Here is a 23,139-nt window from a genome sequence, read left to right on the forward strand (position 1 = left end):
AAAAGGAGTTAGAAGGGAACTCATTTTCTGTAATTTCCTCTGCTCCAATTTCTTATCTACCAAGCACCTCCCTGGCCACAAATTATTTTTCCAAGGAGATTTTCCTCTGAAGATACCAGATAGTTCACATAAGCATCCTGTCTACTTGAAAATCTGGCACAATTCATTCTTGGGTAGGACTCAGCATAATAGGCCATGTTTTCAGGATTTGGACATCCCAGTAAGCAGATAATTTCATTTTTACCTACAAGGCTAAATGGCCAGAAGAATGGTTGTGAGAAGCCTATGAACTTGAGTTTCAGACTTGGGGGATAAAAAAACTTTAAAATAAACAATCCTTGCATCTAAGGAGACATTCAGCTGTACTATCCTGAACCTTTCTTTGTAAATCCTTTTCTTGACATGTTTTTTTGGGGGGAATGATATTCACAGGACACAAGCTGCTTCCCAGTGGATTTCTGCCAGATTCCCATCAGCAAACCTTCCTTTGGACTCCTTGGTAAACTCTATGCTGTGGCTTGAAGTAACAGAGCAAAGCTGCTCAACTGGAAGTTTGCGTAACTGAAGTCTGCCAATGAATAATTCCTAATCATCTATCGTGAAGAGACAGAAGTATGAGGAAACAGTGAGGTTAAGTGTATTTACTTTGTGGGGGAAAAAATCTAAGACATCACACAGGCATGGAGACATGCATTTCAGCCAACAAGATCAGCCTCCAGGAACCTGGACTGAGGCCAGCGCTTCCCTTTGGCTTGTTCCTGGGGTTTTTTGCTTTTGTTTTTAATGGATTTTGGTCTGGAAGTGAAACCAAGTTTACCCAATTCTATAACCTGAACAAAAATATTGAAGTACTTAAAAAGAAAAAAGTGGAGGGGGGAGTTCCTTCCCATAACCAAGATGTCTTAGGAAATAACAAATATATGCAATGAGTTATTGAAAATTGTTCACTGAAAAGAAAATTGGAGTGTGTGTGTGCAGTACTGGGAATTGAGCTCAAGGGTGTTTTACCACTGAGTTACATTCCCAGTTCTTTATTTTGAGACAGGTTCTTGTTGGCTCTGAACATGCAATCTTCCTGACTCAACCTCCCAAGTTGCTGGAACTACGGGTATACGCCACCTCACCCAGCAATATTTTGTTTCTTAAAGAGTACTTTTTATCATGTATAGCTATAATGGATTAATGAAAGCATTTTTTTTAAGTACTCTTAAAAAAAAAAAAAACATCTTTCTTAGCTCTGTCATGGGCAGAAAGTTAGCTATTTAAAGTTACACAACCTTTCTGGGGACTTCTGAGAAAACTCCAAAGAGACTATCAGAATGGCGGAGACAGCCCCTGGGCTTACTTCTGCCAGCCCACCTGCACGCTGCCAAGACCGTCCAGCAAGACAGTGTGCACTATGCCAACTCCAGCTCTTATTCTGCTTTATTAGCTGCCAATTCCCTCTTCCCGACTGTTTGAGCATTTCTGAAAGAAGCATTTCCTGTCATTTATAAACTAGAAGTTCGCCAATTAAGTACTGTATGAGCCAGCTGCCAGGCAGGAATTAGAGACCTTTTGTGTGTTGCAAGAACAAACTCTGTGGCTCTATTGGAAAAATCAACCTGGCAGGTTCCGGGAAAGAGAATATTGTGGCAGGATAAGTGGGCAAAGTACTGGAATGGAACAGAGGCAAGGGATTTATCCAAAGACAAGATACAGCATTCTATTTTCATGTTACAAAGAAGGAATGAGTAAACATGAGTAAAGAAATGAAAACATTCTAAAACAAAGTATTTCTAAAAGAAATAGTAGAGTCAGTTTCTTTGGTACATTTAGCCATCAAAACCTAATTCTTTGCAGATAGTATCCATTTAAAATAAAAGTAGGGATTCACCCTTAATGTACAGGACATAAAGGATTAATGATCTTTTGGGGGCCCCAAAAGATCACCAGAGAATTGAACTCAGGGAAGCTCGATCACTGAGCCACATCCCCAGCCCTATTTTGTGTTTTATTTAGAGATAGGTTCTCACATAGTTGCTTAGCACCTTGCTTTTGCTGAGGCTGACTGAACTCATGATCCTCCTGCATAATAAGCCTCCCCTGCTGCTGGGATTACAGGCGTGTGCCACCGTGCAGGGCCAAGCTGATCTTAAAATGAGATCACAATACTATGATATTCAACAAGAATAAAAAGAGTCAAAAGGAATATAAGAAACAACAATAAGCAAAGAAATTAATACTGTTTGATGAATTTAACCACTGCCTTTAAAAATAATAGTTTATTTGTATTTTTAAAAGAGGTAACTACTAAGCAGACATTGTTTTAGTTAACTTCTTCGCTGCTGTGAGCAAAAGACCTGACAACAATTTAAGAAGGAAAAAATTTATTTGGGAGCTCACGATTTCAGAGGTCTCAGTCCATAGATGGCGGACTCCATTCCTCAAGGCTCAAGAACATCATGGCAGAAGAGGGAAGTGGAGGAAAGCAACTCAAGAAATGGCCACCAGGAAGTAGAGAGAGCGAGCTCCACTGGACAAGGACAAAATAGATACCCCAAAGGCACACCCCCAGGGAACCATCTCCTCCAGGCACACAGTACCTGCCTATAGCTACCACCCAGTTAATCCCCATCAAGGGACTAATATACTGGTTAGGTTAAGGCTCACATAACCCAATCATTTCACCTCCAAATCCTCTTGCATTGTCCTATACATGAGCTTTTGGGGGACATCTAGTATCTAAACCATAACAACAACAAGAACAAAAAAAATACAGTAGTGCTCCTTTCTCCAGTCCTAAAATTGGGACAGTACCAAACCCTACATGTTCTATGCTTTTCCTACATGTATCTACCTATCATAAAGTTTAATTTATAAAATTAGGCACAGCTAGAAAGGAATAACACTTTCAAAAATAGACCAATTAAAACAATGTGCTTTAATAAAAAGTTAGAGACAATGTTCACATAAGAGTCAAGAAAATATTAATATTTTTGGACCACTGACTGCAGGTAAAGTAAAACCATGGAAAGCAAAACCACACATGAGCAGGAAATACTGTATAGGTTTAGAAAAAGAACAAACCTAAAAATTAGATAGTGAAGGCAAAGCTTATTCCAACTATGTACTCATGAACCCTACCTTGAAGTTACATACTGAAACACAACTTCAGTGTTAGAGACACAATATAGTCCCCTGAATATTGGTATTTACCCCCCCCCCCTTTTTTTTTTAAAGATGAAGAATCTGGAACACGTAACTTGTAACTTTCTCCTCCAGAATGAATCTAGATCCTCTTCTTTATGAGAGGATTTAAGTTTACTTCCTCCTCCAGGCTCTGGGAGGTTCCTTAAACAGGTAATAATGCTAAGTGGGACAGAGTCAAAGAGGTGCTCCCAATATCTATTCTCCTTTAGAAACAGAGCCTGTGTTTAATGAGCACATTTCTGCCCTCTTGTAGAGTGTGCCTGCTTCTCTTACAGCAAGATAAGGCCAGGTATTATTTTCTGAACAGGATAATGCTAGTGGGAGTGTAAAGAGCTACCCTTAGGCACTATCCTTAAGTAATGCTGCCACCAATTTTGATTTTTTATGCTTCTTGCTCACTGGAATAAAACCCAGTGTCTAGAGGTTAAGTACCCTGGGCCAGGGGACACACACTTAGTAGAGTGCAGAAGGTAGACAGAATCATCACCACCTCAGACAGTCTGTGCTTGAATTCTCATTAAAAACTCATTTAAGTCACTTTTTTCTTGCAAAACAGCTAAGTTGAATTCCAACATGTACAGCTTGCCAAGGTAGATTCAGAAGAGTGAAAACAGATGGCAGCACCCCACATAAGTTTTTGGCCTGTATGTATTTAAGAGTCAGAATGACAAGTGGCCCAGAGTTAAAGGGATACGTCCATTCACTACTTTTTTTTTTAAAATATTTATCTTTTAGTTGTAGTTGGACATAATACCCTTATTCATTTATTCTTATGTGATCCTGAGGATCGAACCCAGGGCCTCACATGAGCTAGGCGAGCGTTCACCACTGAGCCACAACCCCAGTCCATCCATTTACTACTCTTTAAAGTAAACATTGATCAAGATACAAAGAGAGACAGACACCAGAGTTGGGCATTTATGCTTACCCCAAAATGTATTCTGACATGCATTGTTGTTGACAGGGAATATTCTTGCCACCACTGAAGTCCTCTCTAGTAAACATTCCTTGTAGAACAACAGTTCTTGGCAACAAATGAGCAGCAAAAAACTCCTGATGACCATTCTAAAACCACAAGTCTCCAAGCTCCCACCTGCTCCACTGAGGTTCAGTTTATGTATGAGGGTACAGGTTCTTACCCAGTTAGGACAGAGCAGCTGTTGTTAGCCTTGGCTACCCACTGAAGTCACCTAGGGAGCTTTCAAAAGTGATGGCTGAGCCAGGCAAGGCGGTGCACACCTGTAATCCCAGCAGCTCAGGAGGCCGACACAGGAGGATCACGAGTTCAAAGCCAACCTCAGCAAAAGCGAGGTGCTAAGCAACTCAGTGAGACCCTGTCTCTAAATAAAATACAAAGTAGGGCTGGGAATGTGGCTTCAGTGGTCCAGTGCCCGAGTTCAATCCCCGGTACACCACCCCCACCCCCGCGTGCAAAAGTGATACTTGTGCCTTGGCCTTACCCCTAGGGTAATCCAATTCAAACGTTGTTGATGGACCTTTATTTATTTATATGTGGTGCTGATAATAAAACCCAGTGCCTCACACATGCTAGGCAAGTGCTCTACCCAGGCCAGTCCGATGGCCTAGGGTGATTCTAATGTTACTGGGGTGGGGGGGTCCTCTTGAGGCAGGAAGTAATTAACACTGTACTTTACAGAAGATTGTGGAAAAAATAAATGAAAAGGAAAGGAAAAAAAACAGTACTATATGATTTGTACAAATGTCAGAAATATGAAACTCAACTGAATCAAAGACTCCTGAGGAGAAGATACACATTCTGAAAGTGCTGATGACTACTTACTCATCATAAATGAGAAGTCTGACAAACAGTACCTGAACTGTATGGCCAAATTGAATGTGAGGAATAATGAGACAAACTAATATAATTTATTTCCTGATGTGACTCCCTGACGAAGTATTCCTGCCACCCCTAATAGATATGCTCTGAACCTGATAATATGGAGGCAATCATAATACAAATCCTTAGAGGCATTCTACAAATCATCTGGCTTTTTTTTTTTTTTTTTTAATGTCAATGTCATAAAACAGAGGAAAACGGGACTGGGGGTACTGTTTGAGATTTCTAAAAAGGACTAAATAGAGATGTGAGAACTGAATGCAATTCATGATTCTTAATGGATTCTTCATTGAAAATACTATTTATGACATTATTGGGACAACTATAGGAACTCAAATATGGACAGCATATCACATAATATTGTGCCATATTTTCTGAGAGTGATGATGACATTGGTTTTTAAGATAAACATTCTCCTCCCATCTCTGGTACTAAGGGTGAACCCAAGGGTGCTTTACCACTGAGCTACATCCCAGCCATTTTTATTTTAAGACAGGGTCTCCTGAAGTTGCTGAGGCTGGCCTGCAACTGGCAATCCTCCTGCCTCAGCCCCTTGAGTTGCTGAGATTATAGCCATGCACCACTGCACCAGTAGAGTAGGTAGACGTTTTTGAAAAAAAAGTTCAAATAGAACAATGTTCCCATTAATAATCAATCATCTATTGGGGCTGGAGTAGGACTAAGAGATGAAGCTAGCAATAGGTTCAAACCTACAGAAAAATTACTAGGTGTTAATAAACATATGTAAGATATGCACAGCTGATCAACTGCTCCAGCCCGATAGATGTCAGAACGACCTTTCTTCTACCTTTAACATTTTGAGCGGTACCTCCTACAACAACTGACGGAAATGTCCAGGTGTATATTTGAGGATTTCATTTTATCAAAGACATGTAGAATAAAGCATAATGCCTACCACTATTCCACAATGAACACAGATGCCTAGATTGTCCTTGTTTTATCCGGGTAAGACCCACCATTTCCTTCATCTGTCCTTGAACAGCTAAGGTGTTCTCAGATCCTATCTTGCTGCAATATTTCCACCTTTGCTATGGTAGCTTTTGTATCTTCTGTTCTCATGGTTTACTTCTAATTATATTTAATTTGACTTAGTTAAATGTCTCAGGAGAAGCAAAGATCACCTATTCCAATGAGATCTTCCTTACATTTACTTTTGGCTCACTTTTAGTAGAGTAAGTAAACATCATTGGAATCTTCTTCCCATTCTTAAAACAAAATTGTTACTTAGGTCACTCAGGTATTTGAGATCATAAAAGCGCTTCAAAAATTATTCTCAATATGATCTTACTTTTCTTGAAACATTCTCCATTTTCCTAATAACACAGGAACCTAATATACAGAATATTATCAAATGAGAAAACGGACTAAATCCAGAAAATATTAATATGCATTATCTTCTATAATTTCTATATTTTTAAAATAGTTACATAATAATTCACTTTAGGAATTTTTGCCAATAAAGCATCCATATAAAAGACAAATGTCCAAGAATGTTCAGTTAGAGCACACTATAATAATGTGAGGCTTTGGTGACTAGAAGCTGTCATCAGCAGAGATAAGAAAAAGTTAAAGGAACACTTCAAAGGGAATGTGAACAACAGAGCAGTTAAGTGACTTGCCCAAAGAGAAGTCTAGTTCAGGGCATTCAGCAGAAGTGTATATTAGATGTGACCTTCTCCAGCACAGAGTTACTTTATGTAATCAGTGCATTGTAGCATTTAGTAAGGATCACTACACAGAAATACCAGGGATATAATATATCCCCCAACATTCAACTTTATGATAAATGAGCCTATTCATAATAAGATGGTGGAAATATTAAAATTTAAGTACATATACTTTCAAATTCCTATTTTAGCCCTTCGCCAGTTTTCATATAATTTGAAGTCTGTAGACTAGAAACGTTTGACCTGAAAGTTTTTAGGCTTCATTCATTTAGTTCAGGTTTTTCTTTTGCAGGTAAGAAAACAGATCCAGAACCAAGAGGAGTCTGACCTTTGGTGACACAAACTCTCAGCAGAGCAAGGCTAGACCTCAGCTCTGACTCCAGGGCTCTTTCCACTAGACCCCTTTAGCATGAAAGTACAAATAAATAGGCAGCTACTTAAGAAAATTTCAGGTAATGCATAATGAATCTATTTGTACTTGATGTCAGTTGAAATTTGGGGTTGGTTTGTTTCTTGATGAAGTCTTGCTATGTTGCCTGGTCTGGCATCAAACTCCTGAGCTCAAGCAATCTTGCTGTCTCAGCCTCTTTGAGTAATAGGGACTATAGGCATTGGCCACCACACATGGCTTACATTTAGCTGAAATTTTCGTGGTTATCCTCAGCCTTGTTACATGGTTTCCAGGCCTGAACATACTAGAAATGACAGGTATAAAGACACAAAAGGAAGATAAAGGGACAAAACATGGACAATCTAGTAATCTGTCTTCTCTATAAAATTTCATGTCAACACCATTTTACTCACATATTTATTCTACACAGCAGTATAATGGTATGCTCAACCTATTCCACTTGGATGTTTTTCTGAACGGGTATAGGAGCCATCGCACAAAACATTAAAAGATAAGACAGCCAAACAAGGAGGGAGGGATGTAAAAACACATTGATGACAAAAGACCCTAGAAAGCTGTTATTTGAGTGTCTTCCACCATTTATGATTGAAAATGCACCTAAATTACAAACTACTTTCAAAATACTTTATCAGATGTTTGCCCTGATGAAATTATGTTCATGCTATGCCTAGTCTCCTATTGCTGACCTGAGAGAAAACATTATTCTTAAAGACTAGATATAAAAATAAGTTTTCTTATAGAATCTACCAAAGGTCATTTAATATTTGCACATACAAAACAGAACTGTGGAAAAAAACCATCCTAGCTCACCGACTTAAAAAGTACAAATACCGAAAATGGAAAGCACGCAGTTTTTCCTGATCTTTCAAAGCAGTTAATTTTCAGATGACAAAGATGAAGGAAGCCTTTTAAAAATCCTTTCCTTCAACATTTAAAAATAATCTTTTCCCTCTCCCATAAGAGCCACAAACTCTTATGCTTTTTAAAAACACATGTTGACAATCCTACTATCCAAAATTTTCAAAATAACTCATAGTCTATTACTTTAACTAGGGTTCTACTGATAAGACCTAGAGAGTACATAGTAGTTGTAAGCTGATGATAGATCATATGAGCCTGTGATAGATCATAAGGGCAGACACATGCACTGCAAGAGGATAAGAGCCCCAGACACTATCAGCCTGGTGAGTCAAGGACAAGGAAAGGAAATTCTCATTCCTAAAGTGACAAAACATAATCTAGTAATCTGTCCCAATTAGCACCGAATCACATTACTAGTACCAACGATGTCTGACTGCATCCATCTGCCCATATTCCACTCAACCATAAAGCAAGCCAAGGCCAATAATCTTACCTCAAACTGTGGGTAGGGAGGAGTCATAGCTGAAGGGGGCCCTGAGGTGGGAGGTGGCATCCCTGAAGTGGGTGGGAACAGACCCAAGGCATTCAGATTTAATCCAGGAATTAAATGTGCTTGAAGCTGTAATGGTTTAAAAAAAAAAAAAAAAGGGTTCTTTAATTTGACAAATAAAAGAATCAAAGGAAATTGAAATGCTTTTTTTTTTTTTTTATAATAGGGATTGAACACAGGGATGCTTTACCACTGAGCTACATCCTTAGCACCCTTCATTTTTTTTTTAATTGATTGTTCAAAACATTACAAAGCTCTTGACATATCATATTTCATACATTAGATTCAAGTGGATTATGAACTCCCATTTTTACCCCAAATACAGATTGCAGAATCACATCGGTTACACATCCACGTTTTTACATAATGCCATATTAGTAACTGTTGTATTCTGCTACCTTTCCTATCCTCTACTATCCCACCTCCCATCTTCTCTCTCTACCCCATCTGCTGTAATTTAATTCTCTCCCTTGTTTTTTTTTTTTTTCCCATTCCCCTCACAACCTCTTATATGTAATTTTGTATAACAATGAGGGTCTCCTTCCATTTCCATGCAATTTCCCTTCTCTCTCCCTTTCCCTCCCACCTCTCATCTCTGTTTAATGTTAATCTTTTCCTCATGCTCTTCCTCCCTGCTCTGTTACACCCTTCATTTTTTAAAGAGCCAGGGTCTCACCAAGTTGCTGAGGCTGGCCCCAAACTTTGGGTCATCCTGCCTCAGCCTCCCAGGTTGCTGGGATTACAGGTATGCATGACTGCACCCAGTGGAAGCGAGCATTTGTGACAGTATTCAGATTGTGTATTTTGTATGATGACATAAATTTCAGAACAAAGCAGATATTCCAAGTGACTACACTTCAGTAGATAATTTACATCTGTTTACATCTCTAAATATCTTTAAATCTGAGATGATTTGCCCCTGCCTAGATCATCAGTTGCCCACAGGTTTTTCAAGGACAGGGAGCATGGCCTTCCTTTCCCCCACTAGAAAGAAATTGCTTAGCCGAAATGGTACTGCCTGCTGTGAGCACTCCAAAAATACGCAAAGAATGCCTTGAATCAGTTGAAGGGGTGCACAAATAAGAGCTGCTCTCTGAGAAGCACACCAGGTGCACTCAACCAGCTGTAAAGAGATCTTTACTCCTTATAAAACTCAACATTCCTGGGGTTTCAAGCCTAAGAAAGTCCAGCGCTTTGGAAAACAGGACCCAACACCATGTTAGTACTGCCAACCAAATCTTTGGAATGGATACAGGAACCAGAAGGGAATTTTAATTTTAATTTTATAAAAGCTGAATAAGCAAGGTGGAGAGTAGAACTAGGCTTCAGTGTATCAGAAAATCTTTGCACAAGGCCTGGAGTTGGAATTAATCCCAGTTGATTCTGAAACATTAGATAGCAGTGATGACATTAAGGTAGGCAGGCTGTCATGTGGGGTAAAATCAGCATTCTAGGTTTTTCTCACAAAGGTAATATTGTCACATTTCCCTTCTTTGTTTCATATGAAAGGTCCAACTGATGAATTTTGTTAATGATTTACTTCAAAATTTAAGATGGACTTTTGAAGTTTTTCATGTTCAGAATTAATCAATCCATTAAGGAATGTCATAATTTGCTTTAATGATATACTACAAATTATTTTTCATTTTATTCATTTATTTTGTACTACTGCAGTTTGAACCCACGGCCTCACACATGCTACTGTACAAATACTCTACATTCCCAGCCCCTAAACTTGTATTTTTTAATAGTAACTTGAAGCCAATGCTCAAAAGTTTAGACATTTGCTAAAATCACAGAGTGTGCCAAGCCTAATGTCAAAGACTGTTCTTTCCTACTAAGCCAGGGTACTTGGTATGGTGCTAAAAACCCATTAAAATCATTTCTTCTGATGCTACCACTAAAGAGATTTAATATCAATGCAAGGAAAAACATCTTTTAACTATTCATCAAAATAAGCACAAGTCCTTCATATTAAAACTAACATTCATAGAAGCAATATCATTTTCATAAGACTCCCTGATTTTCTTCATTATCTCTTCCTCAGCTTTGGCACATGTTTCAACATTGCCTTTAACAGTAATGGTGCGTTCTGGATTATACAGCGTCAATTCCTGCAATCTGCAGATTGAAAAAGAAGGGAAAGATAAAGAATGGAAATTATAGGAGGAAGACAGTTAATAATTCAGTCACAGATAGCAATTAAAACCAAACCGTGGAGCCTGGCATTGTGTAAAAGTGGGTGGACAAACACGATGGAAAATCAGTAAGCCCCAAAAGACATGAATCAATCCAAGCACTGCAAAGCTACAGAAAAGAAAAAAAAAAAAAATTCCCCCTCCCATCCTCTCAATAAAAATCACTGGGTGTATATACTTCAAGCCCATGTTTTAAATATAGCTTGCTTATTGACCACTTAAAGTCAAACCATTTTCATAATTTAAAGTGAATTGAAAAGGAATTATTAGAAGGATGGACAGATTTCGTGGAATCCAAAAGCATATAACCTTTGTATTGACCAACTCTAGGCATAACTGGCATTCTCGTGCAATTGCATTTTCTGGGTAAACAAACAAGGAAAATGCATGGAAATATTCCCAAAAACAAATCAGAAATTATTGTCTACATTTAGTTTTTATGAGTATTTTTAGAATTTAGATTAAAGTAGAATGGAGGAAATGTACTACATTTTTTAAATGGTCCATTGATGACCATCCCAACTACAAAAGAGTTGGATAGCAAAATTCAGAAACTCCCTGCTTAGCCCAGGTCCTGCTAAAGCTTCAAAATCTACAAAAAGTTACATCTGAGAACACCCAACAAGCCTAAACTGGTCAACAGCCTCAAGAAAAAAAATATAGAGACATTTACCATGGAAAACAGAACTAAATACACAGATTGAAAGAATATGTTGCACTGGTACAGCTCTCATTCATACTCCTAGAGTTAAAGTCCCCATTTTCACTATTAGCAAATGTTGTACATTAAACTTGAGTCAGATATTATTTCTTCTTCTCAAACTTTAACTAGAAATGTAAACTAAATAATGAAGAAAATGGAGTCTATGAAGTCTCTTCATCTTGGACTAGTTAAAGTAGTATAGAATTCTAATCTCCAGTCTCAGCCCAGCCCTGCCAAGCATTTTGTGTTACAATTTTATCATTCTTTTCCAGTTCATCAATTTCATCCCACCTTTTTAGGTCCTCAGATGAAAACTAGGGTACTCACCCCCAGAAAAAGAAACCTCTCCATATAATTTCAGAGCATTCACGGACTTCAGGTGTTGTAGCCCGCCTCCGAGACGATGCCCCTCTCCAAGTTATCTGTAGTCCCTACACACATGCTGAAGAAGGCTGACTTGTTTAAACAACATTAGGAAATGATATGAGAGTAAGTAACTTCTGAGATGCTGTCATAAATAGACACTGCAGCTTCTACCACGCTCTTTCTTGGATCATTCCCTCAAGGAGGAGAGTATGAGCTGTCTGTCTAGGACACTTAAGCAGCACTGTGGAGAGGTCCATGAGGTGAAGGGCTGAGGCCTTCCAAAAATAGCCAGCATCAACCTAGCAACATTATGAGACCCTGAGCCAGAACTATCTCACTAAGCTGTTCCTGAATCCTGAACCACAGAAACTGAGCAATCCATGTTCATTACTGTCCTGAGATGTTATAATAATCTGTTATACAGCAAAGGATAATAAACTAGATAACATATTACAGTTTGAGGAATACAGGAAAAAAACACCATCAAGACCTCAGCTAGAAAATATGAATGAAAAGCATTTAGATGCACCTGTGTCTTTTGTGAGAACAGACATTGCTTTCGATATAGATTAGAAATAGATAGTAGGCAAGTAGATAGAGTTTGAGAAACTGTCTAAAGGTGACAGTACAGATTAACAAACAGCTGTAAAGAGGTAAAAAGCAGAGCTTAATATAAAACACACAGTAAGAAAAAATGCAAGGCTGCACTTACGGAGATATTGTGATTTTAGTATCTGTGTCTTGCTCAATTTTTTTAAGATTTCTTCCTTCTTTACCAATAAGACGCCCTACAAAGTTATTATGGGCTAAAATCTTCAAGGGGAGCTCTTCTGTGCTGTAGATTCAAAAAAAAAAATAAAAAGAAGTCAAAATCAGGGAAAGTAAACCTACTCTTGGATTTAAAAAAAAAAAAAAAAAATTTTTTTTTTAAATTCATTAAACATTGACTTCCTACCTACCAGATGGGAAACGTTATGCTAAGTACAGTGCTGACAATTAGCCTACATTTTAGCAATGCATGAATACAGGGAATGAAAAAAAAAATAGCAAGTTATTTGAATAAGAGTTAATTTTTGAAATTATTTTTCTTTTATTCACTTCAGGGAATATCTACCTTCAAAGACATATTCTCTTAATGAAATCCATACTCCTAAACCCCTAATGCCATAACACAAAGGCATGGATACAAAATAGTGTGATCCTAGTATAAATTTCAAAATACATACCTGGAGTGTTATGGTTGGGATATGAGGTGTCCCGCAAATGCTCCTGTGTTAATGCAGGAATGTTCAGAGGTAAAATGGTTAGATTATGAAAGCTGCAATCCAATCAGTGGATTAATCCAATACATGGATTAATCCATTTAATGGATTAATAATTTGGAGGGACTAACAGGGTGGTAACTGTAGGCAGGAGGGCATGGCTGGAGGAAGTAGGTTACTGAGGGCATGCATTTGGGGTTTAAGGGTCCAAGGCGTGGTCCCTCTCTCCCTCCTCACAATCCTTTCTCTGCTTCCTGGTTGCCATGAGCTAAGCAGCCTTGCTCTGCCATGCCTTTTCTACATGATGTTCTGCTTTACCTTTGGCCCAGAGAAATGGAACAGCAATGGACTAAACTCTGAAACCATGAGCCCAAAATTAATTTTCCTTGTGAGTTGTTCATGCCAGGTATTTTGTTCACAGTGATGAAAAGCTAACTAACACATGGAGATGAGTATATAATTTATAGAAGAAACTTAACAGTGGTACTACTTTGGGGGATAAGAACAGAAGATAGATGTTCCTATTCCTTTTACTGTGCTTTCTGTATCTTGCACAATTTCTAAACTATATACATATCACTGTTTAAAAATGTCACTAGGGTTATCAGATAGTAGGCTTTTCCCTTATTTTTCTCTATACTAAAAAGTAATTATGTTCTTATACTGCAGTAACCATATATAATACTTTCTGCTAAGAAGATATTTAAATGTCTCTGCAAATTAGGCATTGGTGATGAGGTCCCCGAGCTAACTATAGAGCCTTCCTCTGGATTCAGTTTTTAGTGTGGCTATTCTGTATACTAAATGTGGCTCAGAACTCAACCACCACTCAAGTTCCTATGGAAGAAATATTAAGAGTTCCAACCTGCAAAACCCAAATAAATCTCCAGTTTACCTTTGCACACATTGAGGCGTTTCCTTACCTCTACACTCCCTGCTGTTCAGGGGTGAGGAGGAGCAGAAGACAGGGCACCCATGGGCTCTGAGTAAAGGACAAGTGAGGATTTGGGGTCCCTGTCTCAGCAGAATCCCAGGATGCTTCTTGGTCCTGGGTTGGCTTCCTATGTACTCCAACTACCCTCTTCTATCACTGGATTTCTCTTCCTCATTATCATTACTCACTCCACATTCAAATACAGATGAAAGTGAAATATTTAAATATTTAAATCAGATTTATGTTTCACAACCAAATTAGTAGTGCTAACCACTGTAGCTCATCAGGATAGCATTTCCCTTTGTTTGCTGGGAATCTCTAAGAACTATGTCATAGAAATTCAAAATAAAACACCATATAAATCTCTTTTGTAAGTTAGTCCCCTTTACTCACAATTTTATATCTTGAGCTTCCTTATGCATAATCTCCAGAATAGACTTACAAGCCGCGGAGGTGCCTTCAGGGGTGGAGAGGATCGTAATTGACTTCTCAGCAGCCCCTGCATTCTCTTTACGATGGACATCAATTCTGAGAGTGAGCACAAGCAGAGAGAAAGTGAGAGCTATAAGGTATATTCACAACAGAGTTTTTGATTACCAATTGCGAAGCCCCAGGACTTCTAGGGAGAGAGTGGATGACCCACTTCCCTCAAGAGCAGAAACTCTGTACCACATGTCAACACTGATTCCTCTTAGGCAGATGTTAATTCCAGGAACATGCCCCTCTCTTTCCTCAGTCCAACCAAGCAGGGATATCTTTTTATTTAGCCCAAGCTACTGGTGCTTAAAACTCCCTTTCAGATGCCACAGTACAAATATCTCACAGGCAAAGAGCCTGGTATTCCGACAAAAGGCTTTCTTCTGCTCCAAAACAAATAGGAGCTGGAGTACGTGCCAATGGGGCTGGAGCTGGAGTCCCACAAGCCAGGTTGAATTCCTTGTTCTGCACAGAATATCCATTAAGTGAGCACATTTCATTCATCTGCTTTCTTTATGCAAGGCTTCTGTGTCTGCCGTCTCAATAGAGGAAAGTCTGCAACAAATGTAGTGGAAATGGAACCCAAAGAGATAGCAATTCTACTTCAAGGAAAACCAAATGGTCAATAAATGCAAATAATGTTCAGACTCACTAGGAATTTGTATGCATGCCAATTGAAACATCATTTTCCTCCAAATCTCAAATATTTTGAGATGGATAAAATTAAGTTTTAGTGAGATGAAGGGTAATGGGACACACCCACACTTCTGGTGTGAGTACATAGCAAACTGGCAGAACCTATCAAAGGTAATGCTATTGTCATCTTTCAACTCAAGAACACTTCTCATAACATCTTGTATAGACAATCACATATGTGGACCAAGAGTGGTATTTCTCACTGACATTTTAAGCCAGATTCAATCATTTTGTGATGGTGCATCCTGTACATTGTAGGATAAGTAACAACATCCCTGACCTCTTCCCACTAGATGCTAGAAGCATACCCTTTACCCAGTTCTGACACCAAAAGTGTCTCTAGACATTGCCAAACATTCACTAGGGGAGACCAGCTCTTGCTGAAAACAATCAGCATAATAATCTCACTGTGGGATTGTTTCTAATAGAAAAGATTTATCTTTAAAATTCTCATAAGAATGAGATAGTTAAATAACAGTTACAGTATATCTATGTCATAGAGCTAGTTTGTTGTTTTGTTTTTGCATTTCCAGAGACCTACCCTAGGGCCTTGTACATTCTAGGCAAGCAGTTTACGACTGAGCTTCATTGCCAGCCCATCAGAAAGTTATTTATCAAAAAGGTGATGAAACTACAAGTACTAATATAGTGTGTGGTCATCAGATACAGCAAAAATCACTTCCCTTCTTCTCTATCGTTAATCTAAGAGAAAAATATATACCATAATATGATTTCTTTTTAAAAAACTACAAAATAGAGCTGGGTCGTAGCTCAGTGGTAGAGCGCTTGCTAGCATACATGAGGCACTGGGTTCGATCCTCAGCACCACATAAAAACAAATAAAATGAAAATGTTTCTTTTAAAGGGGGGGGGCTGGGGTTGTAGCTCAGCAGTAGGGCGCTCGCCTAGCATGCTCGAGGCCCTGGGTTCAATCCTCAACACCACATAAAAATAAACAAAATAAAGGTATTGTGTACAACTAAAAAAAAAAAAAAAAGCTACACATTAATAGATGCAAGGAACAACTCCTATAAATACATACCCGGCTTCATCTCACTCTTGACTATCTCAAGAGTGAGATGAAGCCGGGTTTGGTGGTGCAAACCTGTAATCCCAACGGCTCAGGAGGTTGAGGCAAGAGAATCACGAGTTCAAAACCAGCCTCAGCAATGGCAAGACACTAAGCAACTCAGTGAGATCCCGTCTCTAAATAAAATACAAAATAGGGTTGGGGATGTGGCTCACTGGTTAAGTGTTCCTGAGTTCAGCCTCCAGTACCCACCCCCCAAAAAAAGAGAATGGGGTGAATGCTAGGTGTGTAGCACGCACCTACAATCACAATAATGAAGGCCAGGGATATAACCCAGTAGTAAAGCACCCTGGGTTCCATCTCCAGTGCCCTCCCCTCCAAAAAAAGAAAGAATGAGATGAACCTTTAGCCTTTCTTATTTTAATTCCCAAATTTGTACATTTGAATTAAACACAGAATAAGTTTGCTGTTGCTTATCCCAAAAATCTACGTTTTAGGGAAAATTAAGTACTTATTGAGTCAGAGTCATGAGCATGATGACCACTTCATTATGCCAATCATTTCAAGGTTTGGGTTTCCTTTTCCTGAATACATGGTTGAAAATTAAAGCTTTGCGCAGAAGTAAAACCTGTAACTAAAAATAAGGGTTATATAGAAATGAAACAAGTATGGGCTCCCTAGAAATAATAAAAAAAAAATAGTGTCTTATATAAAAGTGCCAATCTCAGGAACTATCTTCCTAGGTTGTTTCAATACCCAATCAGTGTCAGTCATGCTTATCTTCTGGTAACTTGTTAATATATCCCTTCTGTTTATTTCCACCCTCTGTGTTAAGGACTACCAAACTGTCATCCCCTGAGAAAAGGGAACGTAACTTTGGAGATTAGGGTGGTCCCCTAGAGACCATTCCAGAAACAGAGGTTCTGATAATGATTAGTTTCAACAGCAAGAGTTAATTAACTTCACTGGCAGAGTTCTGCAAACAAATCATCAGATACAGCAAAAATCACTTCCCTTCTTCTCTATCCCCCATCTTCCTGCCTTAAGTAAAACAAATAGTTCAATTTAAGTCACAGTTCTTTCATCCAACAAGGAAATGAGGAGCTCAAAAACGAACAACTCTAATCTGCCACATGACAAAGGAAGCCACGTAATAAGTTTCTGCAGGTAATGGAAGGTCATGGCAAGCAAGTAGCTTTTAAAATTTAAGATTAAAGCCAGGCAAATTTATCTAGATTATGGTTCAGCTGTCTTCCCTACCTACTATATTATCAGGTCAGAGCCATCAATTTTTCACACAGGTACCAACCTAATGTCTCTTGCTTCAAAGTAGAAGTCAAAATAGGACAACATGGGGGCAGAGTGGCGGTAACCACCACAAAATACAGTTCCTTTTAGTTCTACATGAAAAATGAGTCAGACAGCTGAATGTAGACAAGGTGCCTGTGATGAATATGGATAACTCCCATGCCTGGTGGAACAAAGCACACAGCTCTATTTTCAGAGAAAGACATGCGTAACTCCTCAAATCACATAAAACCCTCTTACTAAACTAAAAAGGCAAAAAGGATCCAGTCATCTCTGTAGTCGTCCCAAGGCTTACCGAACAACACTGTCTATACCCAACCTCTTCTCCCTAGTGCAAGCATAAGTTCTCCAGAAAACACAGTAGGAACAGGACCAGATGTGCCTTGTAGCATTTTACAGAGCCCTGGATAGGGAGAGATCATCACCAAACCCCAGAGTCAAAAATATGCACACCACAGTATGGTTTAGAAAGTCTAACAACTAACATGTAATGCACTGGAGCTTCTAAATTGCGGAGGTAATTTAGATATTTATATAAAGGGTTTTAAACACCATTCACATACACACTCATTTTCTCATTTGATAATGTAAGAGCCACCTCTGCATCTGGCAACAGCCTTAGCACTGTGGCTATAGTAGTGATAAATAAAAATAGTTGCTGGGGCTGGGGATGTGGCTCAAGCGGTAGCGCGCTTGCCTGGCATGCGTGCGGCCCGGGTTCAATCCTCAGCACCACATACAAACAAAGATGTTGTGTCCGCTGAAAACCAAAAAATAAATATTAAAAAATTCTCTCACCCTCTCTTAAAAAAAATAAAAAATAAAAATAATTGCTTTCTACTCCTGAAAAGTTACCTCCAATGTTTGAACATTGTAGTACAGTGGTAAATAAAAATAGTTGCTTTCTACTCCTGAAAAGTTACCGCCAATGTTTGAACAATAATCTTACAATCCCCTTAAAACCTGCCAATTAGGGCCAGGGTTGTGGCTCAGTGGTAGAGTGCTTGCCTAGCATGCGTGAGGCACTGGGTTCAATCCACAACATCATATCAAAATAGACAAATAAAGGTACTGTGTCCATCTACAAATAAAAAATATATACTATCAAACAACATCCTGAAGAAAAAGCCATTCTAAATAACAAGGCTTAATCACAGGATAAATTTGGATCATAAGATGAGCAATTCTTTACTGAAGAAAAGAGAAAACCATCTCTGTATTGAGGCCACAGAAGAAATGGATTAGAACCAGAAGGTGACTTCCAAAACCACCGAAGGCTGGAAGTGAGGAGGGGGTGAGGCAGGAATAACCTGGCACTGCCCTTTTGTCTGCCAGGGCCTTTCCCACCAAAAGAGGATCGGGTATCATTTGTTTTCCATTCATGTGTGAAAACTGGAGGTTCCCTTTGAGGTTTTACACAAATGAACACTCATAAACACTCATATCAAATCACAAGGTTGTTTTTTTTCCCCCTCACATTCCCAAATGCTGTACAAAGAGGTTCCTAACCTGTTTGGAAGGGCACCAAGTTCTTGAACAACACACTCTGTTAAGATTCAAAGGGGATGACAAGAACACCCACCACACAGTAACACTCACTTAGACTGGGTCTGTTTGGTGATATTCCGGATGGTGGCACCTTCTTTTCCTATAATGGCTCCAACGAACTGGGTGGGAACCAGCAGGCGCAGAGGCAAGTCACATGGCTTCTGTTTGGACACTGATCCTGGGGACCCTTGCCTTGATGAGCCCCTCTGCCCAAGCCCACGGCGCCCTCGGGGCTGCTGTGAGGAGTTCTGCTGGGCGGCTGTTTCATCAGGGATGTAGGCGACTTTCAAGGCGAAGTTCTCCAACTGGAATCCATTCAGTTTGTCTAAGGCTCTGAAAGTTCACAAGGAGCAAGGGGTGGGAATGAAAAGTAAGTGATACAACGAATCTTTAAGCAAAGCAACAATCACTCAGAACTATTAGCTCCAAAACTTCTGAATAAAGCCACTATACCAATAGCAAACCAAACACACACACAATCCCACCACCTCCCACACTTTTCCTTTTTAGTCCACACAGGGAAAAAAAGGCTAACAGGTTCCAAGGGGGGACTTACTAGCAATCTACCAAAGAATAAAGGAAGTAAAAAAAGAAAAAAAACATTTTGTCAAACACTTAATTGAGTTTAACCCTGAGGTTAGTAACAGCTTAGAAATGCCCAAATAGCAAGGGAGAAATGAGCAGGCAGCTTGTCCTGTCTAGTTTCCTAGTCAGAATGCAATGGCCATTACAGTTCATCCTCTAACAACATGAATGTTTAAAACATTCAAAGAATCAATGAACAATCTCTACATAATTTACAAGAGATAGGTTTTAAAAAAAAAAAAAATGGGGGATGGAGGAGTATTGGACATTGAACCCAGAGGCACTTTATCACTGAGCCATATCCCCAGCCCCATTTACTTATTTATTTTATTTAGAGATGGGGCCTTGCTAAATTGCTGAGGCTGGGTTTGAACGTGCGATTCTCCTGCCTTGACCTCCCAAGATGCTGGGATTACAAGCCATGGCAAGACAGATAAAATTTAATACCAAAGATAGCTCTTTCTGTGAGTCAGTCCCTGAGAAAGCGGTTGTTCCTGATCTCATGAGCCTGGGATCTGACTTGGAAGAGAGAGGCAGGGAGGCAATGAGCACAAAAGAGGAAGACTGGGAATAGAGTATTTTTCCATCCATTCATCACACTCTGTATCTATTTTAGAAGAATTTGCCCCTCCCCATTTTAAAACTTCATTTTAATGTTTATGTGGAAAAGTACCCAATTCGTAGACATCTCAATGAATTTTCACAAGGTAAAGAGATACATCCAGACCCAATACCGGTGCCTCAGAAGCCCACGAGTGCCTCCTTCCAATAATTACTCCTTTCCTAGACTTCTAGCACCATGGATTAATTTTGCCTACTTTTAAATTTTATGGAAGCATGAGTACACGAGCTAAGCACTCTTTCATTTCTGTCCTCTTTTATTTATTATAAAAGTCATCCAAATTGTTATGTTCTACATATTTTTAAAAGGTGAAAATTTATGAATAAATGGTATAGGGTGCATAGCCAAGATTTTTAAAAACCACATGATCACACCCCCAGAAACATACCTTTTGAACTTCCCAATATACAACAAAATGGAAACTCAAAAAAAGTCCCACACTTTTCTTAGGCTCTTCAGGTTCTTGTTCCTATTCTGTTACAACAGGCCCCGAGAGCAGCCCACACAGGGAAAGAAAAACAGGCTTACAATACTCTCTCCTGCTGCTCTGTGTGGTGGTTTACATTTTATATACACTCGTTTCCCTGTTTGTAATTCTTTTTTTTTTTTAAGTCGTCAATGGACATTTATTTATTTATATGTGGTCCTAAGAATTGAACCCAGTGCCTTACACATGGCTAGGAGAGCGCTCTACCACTGAGCCACAACCCCTACTTGCAATTCTTGACCGAGATGGAAAGAGATGGGTCCCAGCACCAGCAAGGGTACCGAGAGCACAGAATAGAAGACAGACGCAGACAAGCAGCTGCAGAGGCTCACTGCTGGGCTCTTGGGCCAGAATTCTCCCTTTCCTCATGTCAAGCTCCCAGCATATGAATGAATTCTTGTTAGAGATCTCAGTCATGCAGAAATACAAAGTAAATGGAAGATGCTCTGTTCCCACCACTCAAGGCCCTTCCCAGAAATGCTGCTGTGATACCTCTGTAAATGGACCTGTGCCACTTTCCATGTCTACAAACATGTGGATATGTTCAATACCTTCTTCAAAAGCCTAACTGGGGTCATGATGTACATTGTTCAGTGGCTTGCTTGTCCTGGGATGTTTCCATGTGGTTTCTATGTCAGAGAACCCTTTTTTTTTGGCGGGGGGTGGGGGGGTGGAGTAGGAGGGGAGTGGGTGGCTTTTATTGATGAATTACAATTGTACATAATAGTTGCGTAATTCTGACATCATCATACATGCATGGAATTTTATTTGTTCCATTTCAGTCCCTAGTGCCCCCTCTTTTCCTCCCCCTATTTCCATTCTTCTACTCTAGTGGTCTATCTTACACTAATTTACATATTTTTAATTAGTGCTTTATATATAAAAATGTAGAATTCATTGTGGTATGTTTATACATGTACATAGTGCAATTGTGTCTAAATCATTCAGTATTTTCTTCCCCTTTCCTTTCTCTCTTCCTTCCCCTTCAGTCTCTTCCTATTGCTGATTTTCCCTCTGTCTTTATGACATCCAACCCCCTCACACACAATTTTTGTCCTCCTTATTTTGCTCTACCTTCTGCATATGAGAGAGAACATTCAACCCTTAACTTTCTGAGTCTGGCATATTTCATGTAGCGTGATGTTCTACAGTGCCATCCATTCACTGGCCAATGCCACAATTTCACGCTTTATTACTGAATCAAACTCCATTGTGTACATATACCACATTTTTAAAAATTCATTCATCCACTGACAGGTACCTGGGCTAGTTCCATAACTTAGCTATTGGGTGCTGATCTGCTATAAATATTGAAATGGGTGTTATCACTATAGTATGTTGTTTTTAGTTCTTTTAGATAAAGACCAAGGTGTGGGATAGCTGGGTCACATGGTGGTTTCATTCCTAGTTTGAGAAATCAGAGGACATTCTTTTCACAAGCAACAGAGGAAGATAATGGGCATACACTGTGACTTATTTACTAACATCTTGATAGCAGAACCTTAACATGCTGTTCTTTACTTTCCTGCTGTTTTCTTTTTTCTTACGGGAAAATAGATTGAGGGCCCTAAAATATTTTGGTTATTCCTACAAGGAAACAACTGACAAGTTTTATTAATGTGGTATATACTTATTATAATAGAAAGTTGGAACTGTAGAAGTTTCAGAGATTCAAAGCGACTTTACACCTTTTTGAAGATCAGGCAAAAGATCATCAAAAGTTCCTTTAAAATAAGCCAAACTAACAAACTCAAAGGTTGAATGTTTTCTCTCATATGCGGAAGCTAGAGTAAAATATAGGAAAGGGCAAGGGAAGATAGAATAACATAAAGAACCAACTAAATATAAATTAATAGATGAGCAAAAGGAAGTCTACTAGAGGAAGAAAAATGGGAGAGGGGCAAGAGGACGGGAGGGAAAATGAGGGGATCATGAACTGAAATCAAATTGCATGCATATGTGAGTCTGTGAGGATGAACCCAACTATAAAGTTCTTACAAAAAAAAAAATTTCCTTCAAAAACCTGAAGTTCATCCCTTTATCTATAGGCATAAAAGGCAATACAGTTCACAGTTAAATCCTTTCCCATGACAGAACTGAGTTGCCAGCTTCAGAAAAGAGTAATGAAGGCCAATGTTATAAAAAAGGGGTTAAAAAAACACCTTATTTCTGGATTGAGACAGAGACATTCTTCTCTATAAGGATAAACAGAAGCAAACACATAATTCCAGAATACATAGAAACATCTGGTAACTTATGTCCCAGTCACATGTCCAAGAAACCATATAAATTTCATTAAACTAATTTTATAAGATTTTTCTATGAGGGGGTGAAAAAGATTCATTTGGGAGGTCAGATGACA

At 39.0% G+C, this 23,139-nt stretch overlaps 1 protein-coding gene across 2 annotated transcripts in view; it reads right to left on the minus strand.

Moving 5' to 3' along the window:
- Igf2bp3 (insulin like growth factor 2 mRNA binding protein 3) overlaps positions 1–23,139 on the minus strand; it is a 138,063-nt gene that overhangs the window by 14,748 nt on the left and 100,176 nt on the right. The window contains exons 6-10 of one of the 2 annotated variants that reach the window (XM_027932767.3): positions 19,135–19,416; positions 14,418–14,552; positions 12,541–12,663; positions 10,547–10,682; positions 8,505–8,630 (exon numbers count right to left, since the gene is read on the minus strand). In XM_027932767.3, the coding sequence (XP_027788568.2) occupies positions 8,505–8,630; positions 10,547–10,682; positions 12,541–12,663; positions 14,418–14,552; positions 19,135–19,416 (802 nt within the window). The remainder of the gene's footprint in view (positions 1–8,504; positions 8,631–10,546; positions 10,683–12,540; positions 12,664–14,417; positions 14,553–19,134; positions 19,417–23,139) is intronic. The other variant, XM_027932768.3, reaches the window with a different exon arrangement.

This window comes from Marmota flaviventris, chromosome 1, assembly GCF_047511675.1.
Source record: "Marmota flaviventris isolate mMarFla1 chromosome 1, mMarFla1.hap1, whole genome shotgun sequence".
NCBI classification, from domain to species: Eukaryota; Metazoa; Chordata; class Mammalia; order Rodentia; family Sciuridae; genus Marmota; species Marmota flaviventris.